The 21,265-nt window shown below is 43.0% G+C and overlaps 1 protein-coding gene across 5 annotated transcripts; it reads right to left on the bottom strand.

The window, feature by feature from the left end:
* Window positions 1-4,268: 4,268 nt before the first annotated feature.
* Window positions 4,269-20,518, bottom strand: ZNF233 (zinc finger protein 233). 5 transcript variants are annotated; one of them, XM_081215393.1, is made up of 7 exons: window positions 20,467-20,518; window positions 14,750-14,867; window positions 13,550-13,611; window positions 11,590-11,651; window positions 8,645-8,771; window positions 8,011-8,106; window positions 4,269-6,658 (listed from the first exon to the last, which is right to left on the bottom strand). In XM_081215393.1, exons 4-7 carry the CDS (start codon window positions 11,602-11,604, stop codon window positions 4,785-4,787), a joined length of 2,112 nt encoding a protein of 703 aa, XP_081071519.1. In that variant the 5' UTR covers window positions 11,605-11,651; window positions 13,550-13,611; window positions 14,750-14,867; window positions 20,467-20,518; the 3' UTR covers window positions 4,269-4,784. The 5 variants fall into 5 exon arrangements, with proteins under 5 accessions (XP_081071519.1, XP_081071517.1, XP_081071516.1 ...); XM_081215391.1 differs by lacking the exon at window positions 20,467-20,518 and adding an exon at window positions 19,507-19,968 and having other exon boundaries at window positions 11,590-13,611; XM_081215390.1 differs by lacking the exon at window positions 14,750-14,867 and having other exon boundaries at window positions 11,590-13,611; window positions 20,467-20,511.
* Window positions 20,519-21,265: the final 747 nt, after the last annotated feature.

Here is a 21,265-nt window from a genome sequence, read left to right as displayed (position 1 = left end):
ATTCTAGACGACAGCTTAGTTCCTTTTTCAGGCTCATTTGCTTTTGCTTTTTTGTTGAATGATTCCAATCATAAATAAAGCTTTTAATACTTTAAAAAATATATCACCCATATTGGTACTATAGACTGAGATAGCTTATGAGGCTTTCCACATCTTCAGGAGCTTCAGAGAAATCCCTTGAGTATCACTCATGTTGCTGCTGTAGACTGAGATTCTTGAGATTGGCAGCAGCTTCTAAGAAAGCTCTTGAGAACCCAGTTTGGCGCTGCAGGCTGGTGTTGGCTTCCCCGATCAACGTTCCCTTGGCTCTTCCAAACGTGTGCATGCCTCTTATTGTCTGTATTAAAAGCATTCATGCCTGCAGAAACTAACACAACGTTGTAAGTCCACTATACTCCAATAAGAATTATTACTCCATGGGAATTCCCTGGTGGTCCAGTGGTTAGGGTTCCGTGCTTCCACTGCAGGGGGCACGAGTTTGATCCCTGGTTGGGGACTAAGATCTAGCATGCCATGCGGCAGGGCAAAAAAAAAAAAAAATTATTACTCCCCGCCCCCCTCCCCCCCCCAAAAAAAAGCATTCATGCCTAGAATATACAGAGTGGCATCTGGTTCTCTATTGAACCCTGACAGGTCAAGTACTGACCATATGTATAGAATTTCTGTCCTCTTGTGTAGACTCTGATGAGTAAGAAGATCTGAAGTATTATTCAAAATGATAAACTCTTCACATGTATATGGTTTTCTTTTCCTCATGCACCTCTGATGAATAAGATGAGTTTCACATGAGGTCCTTAATATCTTTTTCCTATATATGGAAGCTTCTCTCCCATGTGGGTTCTGAGATGGACACGAAGATGTGAACTCCAAATAAGCCCTTACTCCACTCATCCCATTCATGGCTGTTTTCATTCTTATCACATTCATTATATTTACAGGATTCATCCCCTGAGAGAACACTCAGATGAGTGTGAAAACTCAGCTATATGCAAAATCCTTTCCACACACATAGCACTTGTAGGGCTTCTCCTCCTTATGGACTTCAGTGAATATGAAGGTATTTGCTCTCTCTGAAGCTCTTTCCACTGTTATTCACAGTAAGTCCTCCCTCCTGAGTGAAAACTAAGTGGACTTGGGGAATATCACTTGAACTGAACTTGAAGAAACACTTTCCACTCTCACCGCATGTTAGGATTTCTCTCCAATGTTCACCCTCTAGTGGACATGATGGGAGTTCTTGTCAAATCCCTCTCCACATTCCTCACTTGTTTAGAATCTCTTTCCTATACCTCGAAACACAAATAAGTGACCTAAAGCCGAATCTCTTACCATGCACACTATACCTGTAAAACTATTATTCCCATGTGAACTCAATGATGGCTGTAAGAGATGACTCCCTTCTAAAGCCCTTACCACATTTATACTGTTTTCTCCCTGAGAGAACAAACTGATGTCTGGGAATATATGAGCTGATCAAAATCATACCAACTATGTTCTCTGATCATAATGGAATCAAACTAGAAATTAAACTAAGAAACAAAACAGAAAACTCTCCAAACATTTGGAAATGGAATGAAAATAAAAATACAACATATTAAAATCTAGGGGTGCTGAAAGGGAAATTCATGCCACTAAATGTTTACCTTAGTAAAGAGGAAAGGTCTCAAAACAATAGTCCAAATCCCACTCAGATAACTAGGAAAAGAGCAAAATAAATCAAAAGTAAGCACAAGAAAGGAAATAATAAAGAGCAGAAATAAATACAATTAAAAACAGAAAAATAAAGGAAAATCAATGAAACAGAAAGCTGATTCTTTGAAATGATCCATAAAATTGATAAGCTTCTAGCAAGACAAAGACATTACCAATATCAAGGATAAAATGGGGGATATAATTACAGATGTTGCAGCCAATGAAAACTTAATAAAGGACTTCTATGAACAACTCTATCCAGGTAAATTCAACAACTGAAGAGAACTAGACCAATTCTTTGAAAACCAAACTACCCAAATTCACCCAATATGAAATAATCTCAATAGTCCTATAACTATTGAAGAAATGTAATCCATCATTTTAAAACTTCCCAAAAAAGAAATCTCTAAGCCCAGATAGTTTCACTGGAGAATTCTACTAAACATTTGAAGAAGCATCAGCACCAATTATACACAATCTCTTCCAGAAAATAGAAGCCAATATTATCCTGATACCAAAATTACAGACAGTACAAAAGAAAGGAAGAAAGAAAGAACTAAAGGAAGGAAGAAAGAAAAGAGTTTATTGTTGTAGCTAAGTGAAAACTTGAAGCAATCATAGAAATGTGACTGTTAATTATGTTAGGTGTGATAATAGCTTTCTGATCTTGTAAAAAATAGTCTACATTTAAGAGATGCCTATAGGTGTAAGAGATGCCATCAGGGATTTGCTTTAAATTATTTCAACATGTAAGATAAAAAGGAAAAAGGGATAGATAAAGCAAATGTGGCAAAATCTTGACCATTGTTAAATTTGAGTGATGAATATATGGGGTCCATTGCATTTTCTCTTTTTGACTATTTTGGACATTTTTCATAATTAAGAATTAAAATCTTGAATGTTTAAAGCCTGAATTTTACCAATACTGCTATCTGTGTGAACTAGGGCAATGGTTTAACCCTTCCTCATGTTACAATGGGAATAATATCACTTACCTCACTGAGGCTTCAACATCGTAGGAATGGTGATCTTGAAGTATCCCTCAATGGATGTTAAGCTCTCTTTGTAAGAGTCATATCCCTTCTGAGAATGGAAAAGGTGTTTAACCAAGAAAGGAAATACTACTTCCTGGAATTTACTGAACTATCTTCCTTCTGGAAAAGGAGAAAGCAAATATGACAGAGAGCCCATAATACTAGGTCAGTGGGGCTGGAGAGCTGAATTCCCACTCCCCACCTCCCCACCTAACTCCCACCACCCACAGAGGTGAGGCAGTCCTAGGCAGTGCTCTAATGCCTCCCACTAGGCTGAACGGGGTCAGCTGAACTTTCAGCAGCAAGGCGGTAGAGGCAGTTGGCCCTCTGCCACCCCCCCACCAGCCCCCCCACTCCCACACACACAGTGTCAAAAGGGCCCAGAGGGAAGGTGAATTTCCATTCCCATTTGGACCTGTGTACTACACCTAAACAGGTGACTTCCTGCCAAAAAAGATCAAATGGGATCCAAAGGCTTGCAACATTGTACCCCAAATATCCAGGATACAATAATAATAATAAAAAAAATCACCCATCATACCAAGAACCAGAACAATCAGAACTTGAATGAGAAAAAAACAATCAACAGACATCAATACCAAGACAATTTAGATGTTGGGATTATCTGAAAAGGATTTTTAAGTAATTACATAATCCTCCTTTCTGTCTCAGCTAGTTTGAGTTGGGTTTTCTATTTCTTACAACTGAGAACATCCTAACGGTTATAAACATCCATGAGCTCCAGTAGCCCACCCCAGTGTCTGGTGTTGGCCCTGGATTTCTGATGGTAACATGAAACTTGAGATACCATAGAACTTAAGCAACCAGTGTCCTGGAAGGTAAGGTCCAGAAGAAAAAAAAATGTGGGAACAACTAGGTCCTACAGTATAGCACAGGGAACTCTACTCAATATTCTGTAATAACCTATAAAGGAAAAGAATCTGAAAAAGAATATATATATATATATATACGTATATATATATACATATTATATACATATATGAATTACTTTGTTGTGCAGTTGAAACTAACACAACATTGCAAATTAGCTATACTCAAAAAAAAAACCCCAAAGCAAAACAGCTGTGGGAAACTGTCCACTACCTCCAGTAAATATACACCTGAGTAAACCATTCAACCAAGCAAACTTGAAAAATACAGAAGCATCTGAGAAGTATGGGGTGCTGTCCAAAATGCTCTGTGCCTTAACAGCTTAGTTCAACATCCAAAATGCATATTATAATATGTTCTCCCTTCTTTGTAGACCCCTTGACAGGAAGCTTTATGGAATGAAAACCCAGTTTCTCTTTTTCCATTCAGTCTGTTCCTGTCACCAAAGACCCAACAAAAGAAAAATAGTGAAACTTACACTATACACAACTGATGGTACACTGTCCAGAGAAAGTCTTAAATGATGTGATAAAAAATCGAGCCCTTTACTGCTTGAAAAGTGGAGCTGAGCAGGACAGGACCCAATGGCAAAAATCTAACAGTCAAATTGTAGACTACATGATTTAACATATTTTTATTAAATTATCATTTCCTTGAATTAATTTTTAAGGCTTCTTCCAAGAATCCTTCTCCTAGTACAATTTATCGTGACTACTTGGGATTGAGCTCACTAACATTTTCAAATGTTTGTCCTATTCCTCTCCTTCAAGTGAGACAAAGTCCAGGGCACCTGCTCTGTTCAGCACTGGTTCCAGGTCACGGTCATACAAGCAGTAAACAGACTTCCTGCCCCCATGGAGCTTAAATTCTAGTGGACATGGATTTTGTCATGTCCATCATTATACTTTTCCTAAAGTCCTGACGGTACTTCTCATTTTTAAAGCTTCTCCCCGTGTAGATTCTATTGAATGTAAAGGTTCTGACTGAAACCTACTACACCATCCTTACAAGGTTTCTCTGCTGTGCATTCTCTTGAGAATTATGACATTTTGGGCTCTGCTGGACACATTGGCCATACTCATACAACAAACAGGTCTCCTCCAATGGAATTCGGATAACTGTAAAAAAAAAAAGCAGCTCCCTCCTGAATGCTTAAAATACAACATTTTATAAATAGCCCCTGTTGTGGGCGTTTTCTGATGAAAATGAGAAGTCTAAATTCTGAAGAACACTTTTATCACACTCTCTGCGTGTACTGGATTGATCACCACTATGGACTCTCCGATGAACCTGAAGACATGAACTCTTGCTAAAGCCCTTACCACAGTCAAAACATTTGTAGGGTTTCTCTCCTGTATGGACCCTCCGATGGGCTTGAAGATGGGAGGTCTGACTGAAGCTCTTCCCACATGTGCCACACTTATAGGGTTTCTCTCCCGTGTGGATCCTCTGATGAACGTGAAGGTATGAGTTCCAGATGAAGCCTTTCCCACATTCTTCACATCTGTAGGGTTTCTCTCCCGTGTGGACTCTCTGATGGGCTTGAAGATGGGAGCTCCAACTGAAACCCTTCCCACACACATCACACATGTAGGGTTTCTCTCTGGTGTGGACCCGCTGGTGGTCTTGAAGATGTGAGCTCTGACTGAAGCCTTTCCCACATGTGTCACATTTGTAGGGCTTCTCTCCTGTGTGGACTCTCTGATGGGCCTGAAGATGGGACATCTGACTGAAGTCCTTCCCACATGTGTCACATCTGTAGGGTTTCTCTCCCGTGTGGACTCTCTGATGGGCCTGAAGATGGGAATTCCGGCTGAAGCTCTTATTACACACATCACATTTGTAGGGTTTCTCGCCGGTGTGGATTCTCTGATGGGCTTGAAGGTTGGAGGCTTTACTGAAGTCTTTCCCACATACCTCACATTTATATGGTTTCTCTCCAGTGTGAACACTCTGAAGAGGACCAGAGCTCTGATTGAATATCCTGTCACATGCCTTCCATTTGGACGTTTTGTCTGGAGGGTAGGCTGTCTGTTGGGCTTGAATTTGTGATGTCTCATTGAAGCCTTTACCACACAGCTCACATTTCCAGGATTTCTCACCAGTGCTGTCTACACAGTGACTGTTGAGGTCTAAGCTATGACTGGAGCCCTTCCCACACCTGCCACCCCTACACAGATTCTCCCCCGGGTGAATGGGCTCATGAGTGGGAAGGGAGGAGTTCTGATTGAAGCTCTCAGCAGCACACACCCCAGATCTGTAGGGTTTCTCCCCTGGGTTGGCTCTCTGATGGGTCTGCGGATGTGAGCTCTGACCCAAGTCCACCCCGCACTCATCATTCCCACTGCGTTTCCCTCCTCTGTGAACACTGTAATGAATGTGAAACACTGAGTTATACGTGGTGCCCTTCCCACACTCACTACACACGTGGGGCTTCTCTCCTACACGCAACTGCTGATGAAGTTCAACATCATAGCCAAGGGTGACACCTTTTCCAGTCTCATCAGAGGTCTGCTCTCCTGAGTGGATGATGCTATGCTGGGGTGTGTTCTTCACAAAGTCTTTTCCATGATTATTGTGGCCACAAGCCTTCTCGCTTTTGTGTACTTCCTGATTGCCACGGTGATGAGAGATCTTTCTCATGACACAGTGATCACACTGACACAGTTTATCCTTTATTTCAATTTGCTGACACCTACTCTGATAATTCTGTGACTCTCTCAGATACATTTTCCTCCAGAAATCCCAGGAGGTCTGAGTGGGAGACTCTTGATTTTTGATACTTGTGGAACTCTCCCCTTGAAGCTTTCCTACATACTTCTCATCTTCAGGAACCTGAGTAGATTCTCCTGACCATGCCTCACAGGAGGAATCATCTTGTTTTGGCAACATCTTGCCTTGCAGATTTATTATTGAGTCCTGAGTTCTGGTTAATTTACTTGTAAACTGTTCCCATATCTGCCAGCACATAAGGCCTTCATGTAAAAGCTGTCTTAATCCTGCTTCTTGAAGAGTCTCTATCTCATTTTGGTTCCTGTGTCCTGGAAGGATAAAGAGAATTCAGAGATGAAAGTGAGGACAAGTTCAGGGACAAAAAAATATTTCACAGGTCGACTGTGCTGGGAGACCCTATTCAACCAGTGGAGAGTTCAGCTGGACTCTGTCTTTGTTTTTTCATGCTTACGGAAACAAAGAGCTGATATGTAGTAGCCTCCTATCACTACGTGTTAATGAGACTCATTTAGAATTAATATACCGAGACTTATGTATGAGGTCAAAATTAGAAATACAGTGCTACTGAGCAGGGGACATGCTCAGCAAAAGTGAAAAGAAAAGATTTGCAGAGGGAAACATCTCCTCTGTCCTGATAATGAACCCATGAGATGATAACTTTATTTCCTTAATTTAGCCATTATATGCACATGTTAATACATAAGCTAGATTTGAGAGAATTCCTCTTTATTTCAATGATGTCCTAATATATAATATTCAACTAGTGAACATTATTAACTGGGAATAAAAACTAGAAAACTTATTCCCTTAACTGACACATCCTATGGGAGTAAAAAATCCTATGGTAATTATTGCCACTTAATTTGGCTGAATTTTCTGATAAGCCTGAATGGCTAATATTATCTTCCAGGTTTTGTAGATATGAATCTGCAAATACCAAAAGTCGCTGTGGTAGCCAGTATCCAAGACAATCCCCCGGAGGTATCTACACCCTATTGAAGTCCCCTCCACAACCTTTCAGGATTGGCCTGCGAAGCCAACAGGATATGGCAGACGTGAATGGTATGTCACTTCCAAGTTTATGTCATAAAAGACACTGTGATTTCTGCCTTCTACTCCCTTGGGTGTAATTAGCTTGGGGAAACCAGCTGCCACGTTTTGAGGACATTCAGGCAGCCCTAGGGAGAGGCCTGTTTGGCAAAGAACTGAGGCCTCCTGCCAACAGCCAGGGAAGAACTGAGGCCTCCTGTCAACAACCCTGTGAATGAGCCCATCTTGAAAACACATCCCTTGAGGCCCATCAAGCCTTCAGAGGATTGCAGCTCATGCAGACTCCTTGAGATCTTATGAGATCATGAGCCAGAACTACCCTGCTAAGCTGCCCCCAGAGTCCTGACTTACAGAAACTATAATGCCTGTAGTTCTAAGCTGCAAAGTTTAAGAGCAATTTGTTACACAGCAATTGATGGCTAATACAAGTACCATAGAAATTAAAATTAGATTAGGCATTCATCAGAAGATTAACAGTGTTCTGAAATAATCCTTTCATCATACTGATATATTCTCCACTCATGAGCTGTCTGCAGGAGGAGTGGACAGTGAGATCCACTTAGCACCATTCTTTGTGAGCTGCAAGGACTCAGACCTGCATGGTTCTCACCTGAACACCCACCTCCTTGGGTTTCTGGCTCCATCATCCAAATCTTCTCTTTTCTGCCCATCTGTAGTATCATATCTAATTTGAAAGGTTGATATCCTGTGAAAAAGAAATGGCACATGTGTAAGGTGAGTACACTAAAGGCAAAATTTTTAATTCCAATTCTACAATCTTCATGCACTGTAAGTAGTATTTTTCCAAATTCTGATCGTGACCTGTTGTAATAAATACCTCTTATGCTGTGATCTGGTAGACAAATACACAGATGTACATCACCGAATCGAGGGATCGAATGACTCGATCCTAACCACTATCTACTTTTATCACATCTCCTTTCCTGTCTTTAACTCACAATTGCTGTTGCACTATATGCAGTTCCTGACAGGAGGCTATGCTATTCCATCCTATTTAATTAAATGCAATAATGATGCAATTTGCTAATTGACTTTAAAACCCCACCAAGATGTCACAACTACAATTTGAGAAAATAGACAAGGTAGAGATGAGATGTCCCACTGGGATGAGGAAATTCAGGGTCCCAGATTCAGGGAAGCATTTCAAGAGCCCCAAGTCTTAAACGTTTGAAACCAAGGCACTCCTGAGGGTTGACACTGAGTCACAGGGTGCCCGTCCTCACCCACTGAGACCAGGTTCCAGAAGTTCTCCAGCATCACGTCTCGGTACAGCTTCCTCTGGGTGGAGTCCAGCAGCCCCAGCTCCTCCTTGGTGAAGGTCACAGCCACGTCCTTGAAGGACACTGGCTCCTATGACATCAAGCACACACACAGCCTCAATCTTATGATCAGTGGCTCCTGGGAGAGGGATGGCACTTAGTGGGTGGAGAGGGTGGGTGGGAAGTTGTTCTAGGTCCTGGGGACCTTGAGTCTACCTTATGTAGTTTCCTCCTCTTCTCCATCCCGCATGTCAATGCCACATGCTAAATACTGAAATATATTTATGATCATTGACTTTTTTCTTTTTTTGGCCGTGCCTCGCGGCATGCAAGATGTGGGATCCTAGTTCCCTGAGCAGGGATGGAACCTGTGCCCTCTTCAGTGGAAGTGCGGAGTCCTAACCACTGGACGGCTGGGGAATTCCCTTATGATAGTTGCTTTAAAATTCTGATAAGATGGATGAAACTTGAAGACATTATGCTAAGTGAAGTCAGCCAGTCACAAAAGGATTATGTGTATGATTCCACTTATATGAGATACCCAGAGTAGTCAAATATATAGAGACAGGAAGTAAAGTGATGTTTGCAAGAGACTGGGGGGTGTGGGAGGATAGGAAATTACTGTTTAATGGGTATGAAATTTCACTTTGAGAAGATGAAAAAAGTTCTGGAGATGTGTGGTGGTGATGGTTGCACAACAGTGTGAATGTACTTAAAACCACTGAACTGTACACTTAAAAATAGTTTGAATGGTAAATTTTATGTTATGTATATATATTTTTTGAAATTATTTTATTTTTGGCTGCACTGGGTCTTAGTTGTGGCACACGGGATCTTTAGTTGCGGCATGCAGGCTCTTAGTTGCGGCATGCAGGCAGGATCTGCTTTGCTGACCAGGGATTGAACCCGGGCCCCCTGCATTGGGAGCATGGAGTCCTACTCACTGGACCACCAGGGAAGTCTCTGTTATGTATATTTTACCACAATAAAAAATGTCCATCACGAGGTGAATGAATAACCAAATTGTGATATATCCATGCAATGAAATACTATGCAGCAATAAAAAGGAACAAACTATTGACCTGTATTCAAAAACATTCTGATGAACAAATGAAGCCAGACACAAGAAGAGCATATACTGTATAATTCCATTAATGTGAAACTCAAGAAACGATGAATCTGACCTGGAGTGACATAAAGTAAATCAGTTATTGCCTACAGCCAGGGATGTGGGACTGGGATTAACTGGGGCACCAGGTCACCTTTTTGGTGATGGAAATGATCTACATCTAGATTGTGGCAGTGGTCACGTGGGTATGTATATTTGTCAAAATTGATCAAATACATTTTTATATGTTATATTACATGTAAATTTCACCTCAAAAATGATTTTTAAAGACACAATTAAGAAAACAAATCGACAAATCACAGAATGGAAAAAAATTACAGTACGTATATCTAACAAAGGACTTGAACTCACAAAACATAAAGAACTCCTCAATAATAAAAAGTAGAAGTCACATTTTTAAATGGGCAAATGATTTTAACAAACTTTTCATAAAGGATATGCCAATTGCAAAAACCCATGAAAAAGTATTCAACATCATGTATCATGAGGGAAATACAAATTACAATCACGGCGAGATGTCATTCATTAGAATGGCTAAAATAAAAAAGATCTACAACACCAAATGGCAGCAAAGAGGTAGGACAAACTGGAACTTTCATGCACCGCTGATGAGTTGTTAAATGGTACAAACACTGTGGAAAACAGTTTATATTCACCTACCACTTCTAGGTGTTTACCCAAGAGATATGAAAACATGTCCTCAAGACCTGCGCAGAATGCTCAGGGAGCTTTATGCATTAACAATTAAAAGCTGCAAACAACTCAAAGGTCCTTCAAAAGGATAAGCAAACTGATATATTCATAAAATGGAATATCATAAAAAGGAATGAATTATTGACACCTGCAACAGCACAGATGAATCTCAAAAACTTTATGCGGGGTGAAAGAAGCCAGACACAAGAGTACATACACTATGATTTCACTGATTATATTTAATTTGAAAACAAGTAAATCTAGTGATATGATGACAGTTCAGAACAGTAAATGCCTCCCGGGGGTAAGAAACTGTCTTGAAAGAGACATGAGAGAACTTTTTGGGGTAATGTCGGTGATGTAAATGTTCTATTTCTCGTTTCGTGTAATGGGCTAATGCAATTATACAACTTGCAAAATGGGGTATACAACTGTCATTGACCTGTAATTTTTGTAAGTAAATTATATTCCATTTTTTAAAGCCTTATGCAAAAGTGTTATGAATCAAAGCAAAACTTATTCAGAGGTATGCTTAACTGTAGCTTCTGAAACGCAAGACAAAAAATAGAAACACTTCTCAGACAATACACAGAAGAATGCTGAGTCATAAAAACGCAAGTGTTAACATTAAGTGAAAAAATAAAATTGAGAATTATACATATACTGTGATTCTAATTATATTAAGCATAACTGATTTACAAGCAGTGTAGTAGTTTGGGTTTTCAAAATTTCTTGATATTTATGGATTTCTGTACTCTTATTTGTGAAATAAAAATGATAAAATAAAAGAAACCAAAACCAAAAATAAAAACTAGAACCAATAAAATAGCAAGTACCTGGGAATTCCCTGGTGGTCCGGTGGTTAGAACTCAGCATTTTTATTGCAGTGGGCTCGGGTTTGATCCTTGGTCAGGGAACTAAGATCTCGCAAGCCACACATGGCACGGCCAAAAAAAACCCCAAAAAGGCAAGTACCTGGCATATAACGAACACGTTTTCTTCCTTTATCCTTCCCATGGGAGAGAAAAAGGATGTGTCTAATCTTTGAGAAAAGAGATGTAATTTTAAGAGATAAAACTCAACTCACCTGGAACTTGGTCATTTTCTCCAGCCCCTTCTGGGGAAGGGCAGAGTCCTGGGAAGACACAACTGGCAAAGGAGAAGGAAGCCATGAGATGTAGATCCAAGCCCAAGTGGTGGCTCTGTGTGAATCACCAGCCCCCCAGCCAGGGGCTCCAGTGCAGTGAACAATCTGCTCAAGTCTAAGCAGCGAGGCTCACACAAGAGTCCCTTGTGGTGGCTCCCAGGGTTCAGGGTCATCATTCTCGCCCTGGGTATCAGGGGAAATGAAAGGCAGTGGAATGTACCGGTATGAGAGTGCACTATGGGGCCAAAAGGTCTGGGGTCAATCCTGGTACTGCTACTGTGACATAATATACTGGTTTCCGCCCCCAGCTCCTGACACGGGGCTCCTGAAATCCTTGTAATTTCCTGGATGCTAGGAGTGTCTTTTGTTGTAATGAGGTGACTCTTGGGGGGCTCCTGGATGGGGACTCGTCAGCAGAAAGACCAAAGCTTGATTAGATGACTTGGGATGTTCAGCCGCACCCCCTACCGTCCAGGGAGGGGAGAGGGGCTGGAAATGGAGTTAAGAGTTCATCATGCCCAAGTGAGGAAGCCTCCATAAAATCCCAGTAGTATGGGGTTCGCCTTATGTCATATCCTTTAACAAACTAGCAAATGTTAAAGTGTTTCTCTGAGTTCTGTGAGCCGCACCAGCAAATAACTGACTCCAAAGTGGAAGAGTCTTGCAAACCTCTGATTTGCAGCCAAGTCAGACAGAAGTTGTGGGTAACCTGGGGGCCTTCTATTTGCAAACGGCATCTGAGCGGGGGCAGGGCGATCTTGTGGGACTGAGCCCTTAACCTGTGGGATCTGAAGCTATCTCCAGGAAAAGAGTGTCCGAATTGAGCTAAGTTGTAGGGCACCCAGCTGGTAAAGTAGAATTAATTGCTCGGCGTGGGGAAAAACCCACCCACATCTGATGTCAGAAATGTTGTGAAGGTGCTAGGAGTGTGAGAATAGAGAGGGACACAGGAGGAAGACTGAATTGTTCTTACAGAGCTACTAATGCTGCTTAAGTTAATTAACCTCCCTCTGCCTCAAATCTGTCACCTGCAAAATGAGAACAGTGCTTCCTTACAGGATTGCTCAAATGTGCAAGTCAAACGTGTGAATAGATGGAAACTTATCACTGATTCCACTTCAGAAAAGCAGGTGAATATTATACATCATAAAACTGCTCTTGCAAATGTCCTTTGCCATCATTTCCAATAAAGGGGTCTTTTAAAAAAATTATTTTATTTATTTATTTTTGGCTGCGTTGGGTCTTCATTGTGGTGCGCGGGCTTCTCATTGCAGTGGCTTCTCTTGTTGGGGAGCACGGGCTCTAGGCATGTGGGCTTCAGTAGTTGTGGCATGAGGGCTCAGTAGTTGTGGCTCTCAGGCTCTAGAGCGCAGGCTCAGTAGTTGCGGCGCACGGGCTTAGTTGCTCCGCGGCATGTGGGATCTTCCTGGACCAGGGCTTGGACCTGTGTCCCCTGCATTGGCAGGCGGATTCTTTTTTTTTTTTTTTTTTTGCTGTACGTGGGCCTCTCACTGTTGTGGCCTCTCCCACTGCGGAGCACAGGCTCCGGATGCGCAGGCTCAGCAGCCATGGCTCACGGGCCCAGCCGCTCTGCGGCATGTGGGATCTTCCTGGACCAGGGCACGAACCTGTGTCCCCTGCATCGGCAGGCGGACTCTCAACCACTGTGCCACCAGGGAAGCCCGGCAGGCAGATTCTTAACCACTGTGCCACCAGGGAAGCCCCAAAGGGCCTTTTTTAACATCCAGATTTCAGAGACTGTACAATGCTTTGCCTTAAGAAATTCACCTTTGTCTCTGACAAGTCCATAGTTCTGATTGGCTATATTACTTAATAATTTCTGGCCCTGTAATGATGATTCATTGATACCAGTATCTGGTTTTGTAAAAGGTATAAATACTTGCGAATTTTCTTCATGCGGCCAGAAGAGTCTCAATGGCACATGCCCCTCTGCCGTGCTGACTGTAGTAAAGAAAAACTATTTTAAAATATGACTGCTAGTTTTTTTTTCATTTTAAACAAAAGTCCGACAGAATGTCTCAATGAACAATACTGTAGTGGCCATAACAGATCCTAACTTATAAGGGTGCTTTGGGGATTAAGTGAGCAAGTCCAATAGCCCCGAACAGGCAAGTCCACCCAGACAGAAAGTAAATTAGTGGCTGCCGGGGGCTGGGAGGGCAGCAAGTTAGAAGTGACAGCTCAGGGGCCTGGGGTTTCTTTTGGGGATGAGGAAGCTGTTCTGGAATTAGCCGGTGGTGATGGCTGTACAACCTCGTGAATATACTAAAAACCAGTGAGTTGTATACTTTAAGGGTGACTAAAGCATACTGTAGTATACTAAAGGGTGACTCTTATGATATGTGAATTACATCTCAAGTTAAAAAATAGGGGCAAAAAAAAGCCTTGGCTCAGTGCCTGGCACATAATACAAGCTCTCAGTAAGTGACGGTATGATGATTATTGCTCCCATTTAATGGATGAGGAAGCTGAGGATTCATGAGATTAAGTTACTGGTAATCACAGAGCTGGTGAGGCCTGACTAACCTGAAATCCAACTCTGACTCCAGAGCCCGTGCTCTTAATCCAGTCACTGTGTCTCTAATCACAAACACACAGAAGAGATGGGAGGGGTGGCCTTGGGGAGGAGAGAAAGGGGAGTTGGAGGGTACACACTCTGCTCAAAGTGACCTGCTGAGCGACATGGAGCCAGGGCATCGGGATTCTACCGACTCTTCTGACAGCTCTTTGCGTCTATTTCCACATCTATACAACAGGGATAAGGAGAATATCGAGCTCAGTGAATACGTGCAAATAAGCGTTAAAGGTATAATAGCGCCTCATGTTCGTGGGTCCTGCTGCTTTAGTTAGGCAGAAGCACTCCCGTAGGGATGAGAGCAATGTATCCACTCCCCAAAGCTTGGAAGACAGATCATTCATAACCCCCGACTCCCTTGCGCTGGCCCTGTATTTGCTGCCCTCTCCCGCTCTGCTCTGCTCAGCAACACGGTTTTGCAGGCAGACCTGACATTTCGCCGTATTTAGTAGGAGAAAGCAAGTGGGGTCTGGGGTGCCTGGCTCGACTCTGCTCGCCTCTCACCCTTCAAATCCCCGTCCCCAGAAGTCTTCTATCGCCTGCGGGCGGTTGAGGGGATGGTGAGCGGTGAAGCATCTGTTTTGCTTCTGAGATGATTAACACACTTTTTTAATCCCAGCGCCTAGAATATAATAAGTGCTCGAAACACGTGGAATCAAAGGATGACCGAAGACAGACTTTATCGGGCAAGGGTCAGACTGGTCCATCTCAGAGGTTCCTCTGAGCTCTAAAATTCTGAGGCTGTTCCTGATTGGGAGGAGGAGAGGATGAATTGTATTTTCCAATTTTTTCCTCTGGGTTTCTTTTTTTTCTTTAATTTTTTTTTGGCCATGCCGCACGCCTTGCGGGATCTTAGTTCCCCACCAGGGATTGAACCCGTGCCCCATGCAAGTGGAAGCGTGGAGTCCTAATCACTGGTTTTGCTCAAGCAACACTAAGGTCATCCTTAAAAGTAAAACACTCAGGGACTTCCCTGGTGGTCCAGCGGTTAAGACTCTGCGCTCCCAATGCAGGGGCCCCAGGTTTGATCCTTGGTCAGGGAACTAGATCCCACGTGCCTCAACCAAGACCTGGCACAGCCAAATAAATAAATAAAAAGTAAAATATTGATAAAAGGAAAAATTATGGGCTCTGGATAAGGCAACCCCTATTTATTTATTTATTTTAAAACATTCATTCATTCACCATGATCAGGTATTTACTCAAATGTCATTGTCCTCAGAGTTCTTCCATGGACATGCTTTATATACTTTATTTATTTATTTATTTTTATTTTTTTTTTTTCTTTTTGCGGTATGCGGGCCTCTCACTCTTGTGGCCTCTCCCGTTGCGGAGCACAGGCTCCGGATGCGCAGGCCCAGCGGCCATGGCTCACGGGCCCAGCCGCTCCGCGGCATATGGGATCCTCCCAGACCGGGGCACGAACCCGTATCCCCTGCATCGGCAGGCGGACTCTCAACCACTGCGCCACCAGGGAGGCCCTATATACTTTAAATCCCCTGCTCCACCGCTTTCCTTCTTCTCCAGTTCACTGCCCTTTTATATTTAGGGTTATCCCTCTCTATCTTATTAATGTACATCTTATTATTATTATTTTTTTTTGTCCATGCCTCGCAGCATGTGGGATCTTAGTTTCCCGACCAGGGATCGAACCTGGGCTCCCTGCAGCAGAAGCACAGAGTCTTAACCACTGGACCAACAGGAAAGTCCCTAATGTACATTTTAGTTATTCATCTTGCTTATATCAATCCACGTTTTTGCAGTGTAGGCCGCATTGTTTTAGTCTCTTTCTCCAGTGCCTAGAATAGTTCATGGCCTGAAGCAGCCACTCAACACAGATTTGTTTAAAAAAAAAAAAAAAAGGTGAATGGCTGAGGGGACTTCCCTGGTGGTCCAGGGGTTAGGACTCCGTGCTTCCATTGCAGGAGGCGCAAGTTCAATCCCTGGTTAGGGAACTAAGATTCTGTCTGCCATGAGGGGTGGCCAAAAAAAAACCCCCCAAAAAAAAACGTGATTTACTGAATGAATAGTTGATAAAGATACATCCTGTATTATATTAGCTGAGCACTTCATTACTATTCACCAGGATCATTCATTCATTCATTCATTCAACAAATACTTACTGATTATCTAGCATGTACCAGGCACAATTCTATATATTAAAGATACAGCAGTGGATAAAATCCCTGCTGTCATGAAGCTGATATTATAGTAGAGGATAGGTAATAAGCCAGCCAACAGATAAGTATATAATGTGCTAGCCAGTGGTAGACACCGCTAAGAAAAATATGGCAGGGAAAACGGGGATGGAGAGAGATGGGGAGGTGCTATTTTAGGAAGGACGGTTTCAATTCTAGTGCTGTAGTTCCTGGGTGAGTGACGTTGTGCAGATCAATTATCCTCTTGTGCCTCATTTGTAATAACATGGGGATAATAACAGGGATGTGTTGAGGAATAAATGAGTTAATACAAGAAAAGCACTGGAAACTCTGCCTGATTCGTAATAAGCTCCCAATAAACTCCACCAGGTTATTGTTATGACCTGGTGATGAATACAGAAATGGTGCATTACTCCTGGTTTGTTCTAAGTAAATTTGTTTTAGGACATGAAAAGCATTACCAATAACTGTATATCAACTTTTAAATCCTCTGAAAAGCTGTGACTTCTGAGTATAGCCAAGAGTGAGTGAGATAAAGGAGAAGTAATACCTACGTGGATCGTTTTTATTGTTTTGTCACTTAATCCATTTTCAGGAATTCAAAAAACCATCTCGCAGAGCTGCAGGCCCCTGTAGCCATCTACCAACTGCACACCTGTACCAGCCACAAACATTTAACTGAATAACTTCTCTCTGTAAACCTTGTCACAGTGCTGGGCACACTGGAAAGAATACAACACAGTCCCCACGACGTAGGAATCAAGACCGATTGGAAACCATGAGCAAACTAAATTCCAAATGAGAAACAAAATCCATAACCTTCTTTAACTGCAACTCTTTCAGGGGGGGCCCTAGCTTTCTCACTAGCCACCATTCTTCTAGTTACTATGTGAAAACTTTGGAACTGTTAATGTCCTCTCTCTCTCTTGACCTCTATATATTTATGATAATCTAGTATAAATCCTCTTCACTCAAGGTCTGGATTTTGTATTAAAATACTCAAGCAAAAAAAAAAAAAGGAGGGTGGATTATGTAAGACTGACAAACGGTATACAACAGTTGAAGGTTGACAACGGTTGATGGCTATGTGAGAATTCATTATATTATTTTCTGTACGTTTGTGCTAGAAAATGTTCATAATTACAAGTTACCAAATATAAAAGTACTACAAGTATGATAACATTTTTGAGAAGCATAGAAAAACATATATACAAAGAAATAACTAAAGAGAAATACATTAACATGTTTACAGTTATCTCTACATTCTGGATAATTACGGATAATTACTGGCTTTCTTCATCTATTTCTCGTATTTTCTATGAAGAGCACAAATTACTTCTATAATCAGAATATGAATGTAACATCATATAAAATTACAAGAAATTAATTAGGACTTCCCTGGTGGCGCAGTGGTTAAGAATCTGCCTGCCAATGCAGGAGACACAGGTTCGAGCCTTGGTCCAGGAAGATCCCACATGCCACGGAGCAACTAGGCCTGTGAGCCACAACTACTGAGCCTGCGCTCTAGAGCCTGCAAGCCACAACTACTGAGCCCACATGCCCCAACTACTGAGCCCACGTGCCACAACTACTGATGCCTGTGCGCCTAGAGCCCGTGCTCCACAACAAGAGAAGCCACCGCAGTGAGAAGCCCGCGCACCGCAACCAAGAGGAGCCCCTGCTCGCTGCAACTAGGGAAAGTCTGCGCACAGCAACAAAGACCCAACACAGCCATAAATAAATACATACATAAATAAAATAAATTTTAAAAAAGAAATTAATTAAATGAGCACAGCCTTCAGGTCCTCTAAGGTCCTAAATTATTACCAAACGACCCTCCCTCCTTCATTCACAGGGGTTATTTACCACGTTAGGGCTGAAGGAGAGTGTTGCCCAACCAACATGCAGCAAAGCCAGTCTACTGACACCAGGTGGTGGTGAAGGAAAGTATAGCATTTACTGCAGGACGCCAAGCAAGGAGAACAGGCAGCTCATGTTCAGAAGACCCAAACTCTCTGATAGATTTCAGCGAAGGGTTTTTAAAGACAGTGTGAGGGAGGGGATCACAGGTGTGTGATCCGCTCATGCACAATTCTCTGACTGGCTGATGGTGAGGTAACAGGGTGCTGTTTCGGGAATCTCAATCATCAACCTGGTTCCAACACATCTGGGATCTACCTGCTGGTGGTCAGCATGCAGTTAACTTCCTCCACGTGGTGGGGGGTTTAGTATCTGCAAAACAACTCAAGGATGTGGCTCAGGATATTATCTCTAGCCCTTGAGGAGGAACTAAATGTCCTCCTTGACTTCGTTTTATGGCTAAACTATTATTTTTTTCTTGCTTGACTGTTTTCCTTTGTTTCTGCGTTTTCTCGTTTCTCTGACTAAATTTGCTCTTTGGAACTCAGGGAAGGCCTAGGAGACTAAAGCTTTTTTTTTTTTTTTTTTTTTTGCGGTATGTGGGCCTCACGCTGTTGTGGCCTCTCCCGTTGCGGAGCACAGGCTCTGGACGTGCAGGCTCAATGGCCATGGCTCACGGGCCCAGCCGCTCCGCGGCATGCGGGATCTTCCCGGACTGGGGCACGAACCCGTGTCCCCTGCATCGGCAGGCGGGCTCTCAACCACTGCGCCACCAGGGAAGCCCTAAAGCTTTTTTATAAACAAGAGGTGAGGGACACACGGTGGGTAGGGGAGGTCTGTCCCCAGGAAGGCCCCAGAGTGTCCCGCTCAGTTTCAAGAGTATGGCTTAAAGGTCAAGAACGCAAGCTGCCTGGGTTCAAATTCCCAGTTCTGTCTCTTCTCTGTTATTTGACTTTGAGTAATTCTTCACCTATCAATGTTCTCATCTGTAAAATACAGATAATAACCACATCTTTGTTATGAAGATTAAGCTAATTAATGCATATAAAGGCTGTAGAAGAGTACCTGGCATTCACTATGTTAACAAATTATTATTACTCATTCATCAACACGTCTCATCCAACCTCCCATTTATTCTATAAACATTCGACATTTGCCCAGGAGTAAAAATCTGCTAATGAATGAAGGAAATCTGTTGCCCAACTGAGAGTAGAAATGACACAGCACGATAAATTCTCTCACTTTGGGACAATGTTGCCACGAGTCATGGGTCATTCCCTCCTCTCTGCAACCTCTTTGAGAAATCAGGGTCGGGAAAGGAAAGATATAATCTTGTCTCAGGTCCAGGATAAATCACAGCGGACATCCCCAGGCACCAGCTGGGGGTGAGACCCACTCTTTCCTTTAAAAAAGGTCGTGGGGGGCTTCCCTGGTGGCGCAGTGGTTGAGAGTCCGCCTGCCGATGCAGGGGACACGGGTTCGTGCCCCGGTCCGCTGAGCCTGCGCGTCCGGAGCCTGTGCTCCGCAACGGGAGAGGCCACAACAGTGAGAGGTCCGCGTACTGCAAAAATTAAATAAATAAATAAATAAATAAAATAAAAAAGGTCGTGGGGTCATTAGGAATCCACGAAAAACCCCTCTTCCCGCAGGGGTCAGAGAAGAGCCAGTGTGGCTCTGCAGCTGGAGCTCAGAACCCACCGCGGGCTCACAGAGGCCTTCAAGGACTGAGCGCTTCTCGAAAGAAATAAAAGACTGAGAACGACCGACCGCCTTTTCACAGGTGCCAGAGACCGGTTCTAAGCCTTTTCACATCACATAAATCTCACCACATGCCTACTAGGGAGGCACTACTATTAACTCCACTTTGCAGACGAGAAATGGAAAAGTGAAATAACTCTACAAAGAGTACATCCCTAAGAGACCGCAGAGCGTGCAGAAAGTAAGGGAGGAGAGGGAAACCGAGCGTCCGGAGACTCTCAAACCGGAGATCGCGACCCCTGCCCGCCTGCAACTCGGGTACGCGCGAACCGCCCCAAACACCGAGGTGACGAAAACCGTCGCCCCTGCCCTCCACGGCTTCTATTCCCCAAGGGCGAGGTTGGCACCTGCGGATTCCACGCCCAGGAAGGCTCGGAAGAGACTCGGGTTCTAGGCACTGACTCACCTCCCAGCAGGAGACTCGGGTTCTAGGCACTGACTCACCTCCCAGCAGGTACTGATGACCGCGGCCTCTCACTCCTGTAGCGGAAGGGCCCGGACTACACGCCGCCCCTGGACCACACTTCCCAGAATCCCTCAGCGGAACAAGGGCCTACACCTCCTCCCTTCGAGAGCGGAAGTGACTCTGACTACCCGGCGCTGCTGGACTACACTCCCCAGAATCCTCGGCAAAGTAATGCCACTTCTTTTTGTTTGCTTTGTTTTGTTTTTAAATATAAACCGGTTCAGTTCAGTCAGTTTGGAGGCGCAATTAGCACTTGATCTTTTTCTTTTCCTTCCTTCCTTCTCTTCTGGAGGGTTTTTTTGTTGTTGTTGTTGTTATTGTTACTAATAAGTGAGACTGAAAAGTAAATGTGGCTGTATAGTAAAGAAAGGCGAAGAGAGGAGGATCTCAAACTCGGTTTATTGCCTTCTTTACTCTCCTTGTGCCTGGATGCATGTAGACCCCTGACAATGTTTACCTAGCATGAGCTATTCATTCCAAGATGCCAAAGGCTCATGAGAAGGAAAAGTAACCTTTGATCAAGCCACAATATAAATAACGACTTTCCCACTTTTGTTGGTTTTAATTGCTCATTTTGAAATCTGGAGTTTTCCAGCAAACGAAAGAAAATGCATTAGCAAGAAGTGAAGGAAATACTGTACTTTGAAAAAGAAAAGTCTAGAATACAGGCATACCTCGGAGATATTTGGTGTTAGATTCCAGACCATTGCAATAAAGCAAATATCGAAATAAACTTGAGTTGTATGAATTTTTTAGTTTCCCACTGCATATAAGTTT

Source organism: Mesoplodon bidens (assembly GCF_964165515.1).
Source record: "Mesoplodon bidens genome assembly, chromosome: 18".
NCBI lineage: Eukaryota > Metazoa > Chordata > Mammalia > Artiodactyla > Ziphiidae > Mesoplodon > Mesoplodon bidens.
Note: the sequence above shows the minus strand (reverse complement) of the source record. Positions and strands in the feature narration are given on the sequence as shown.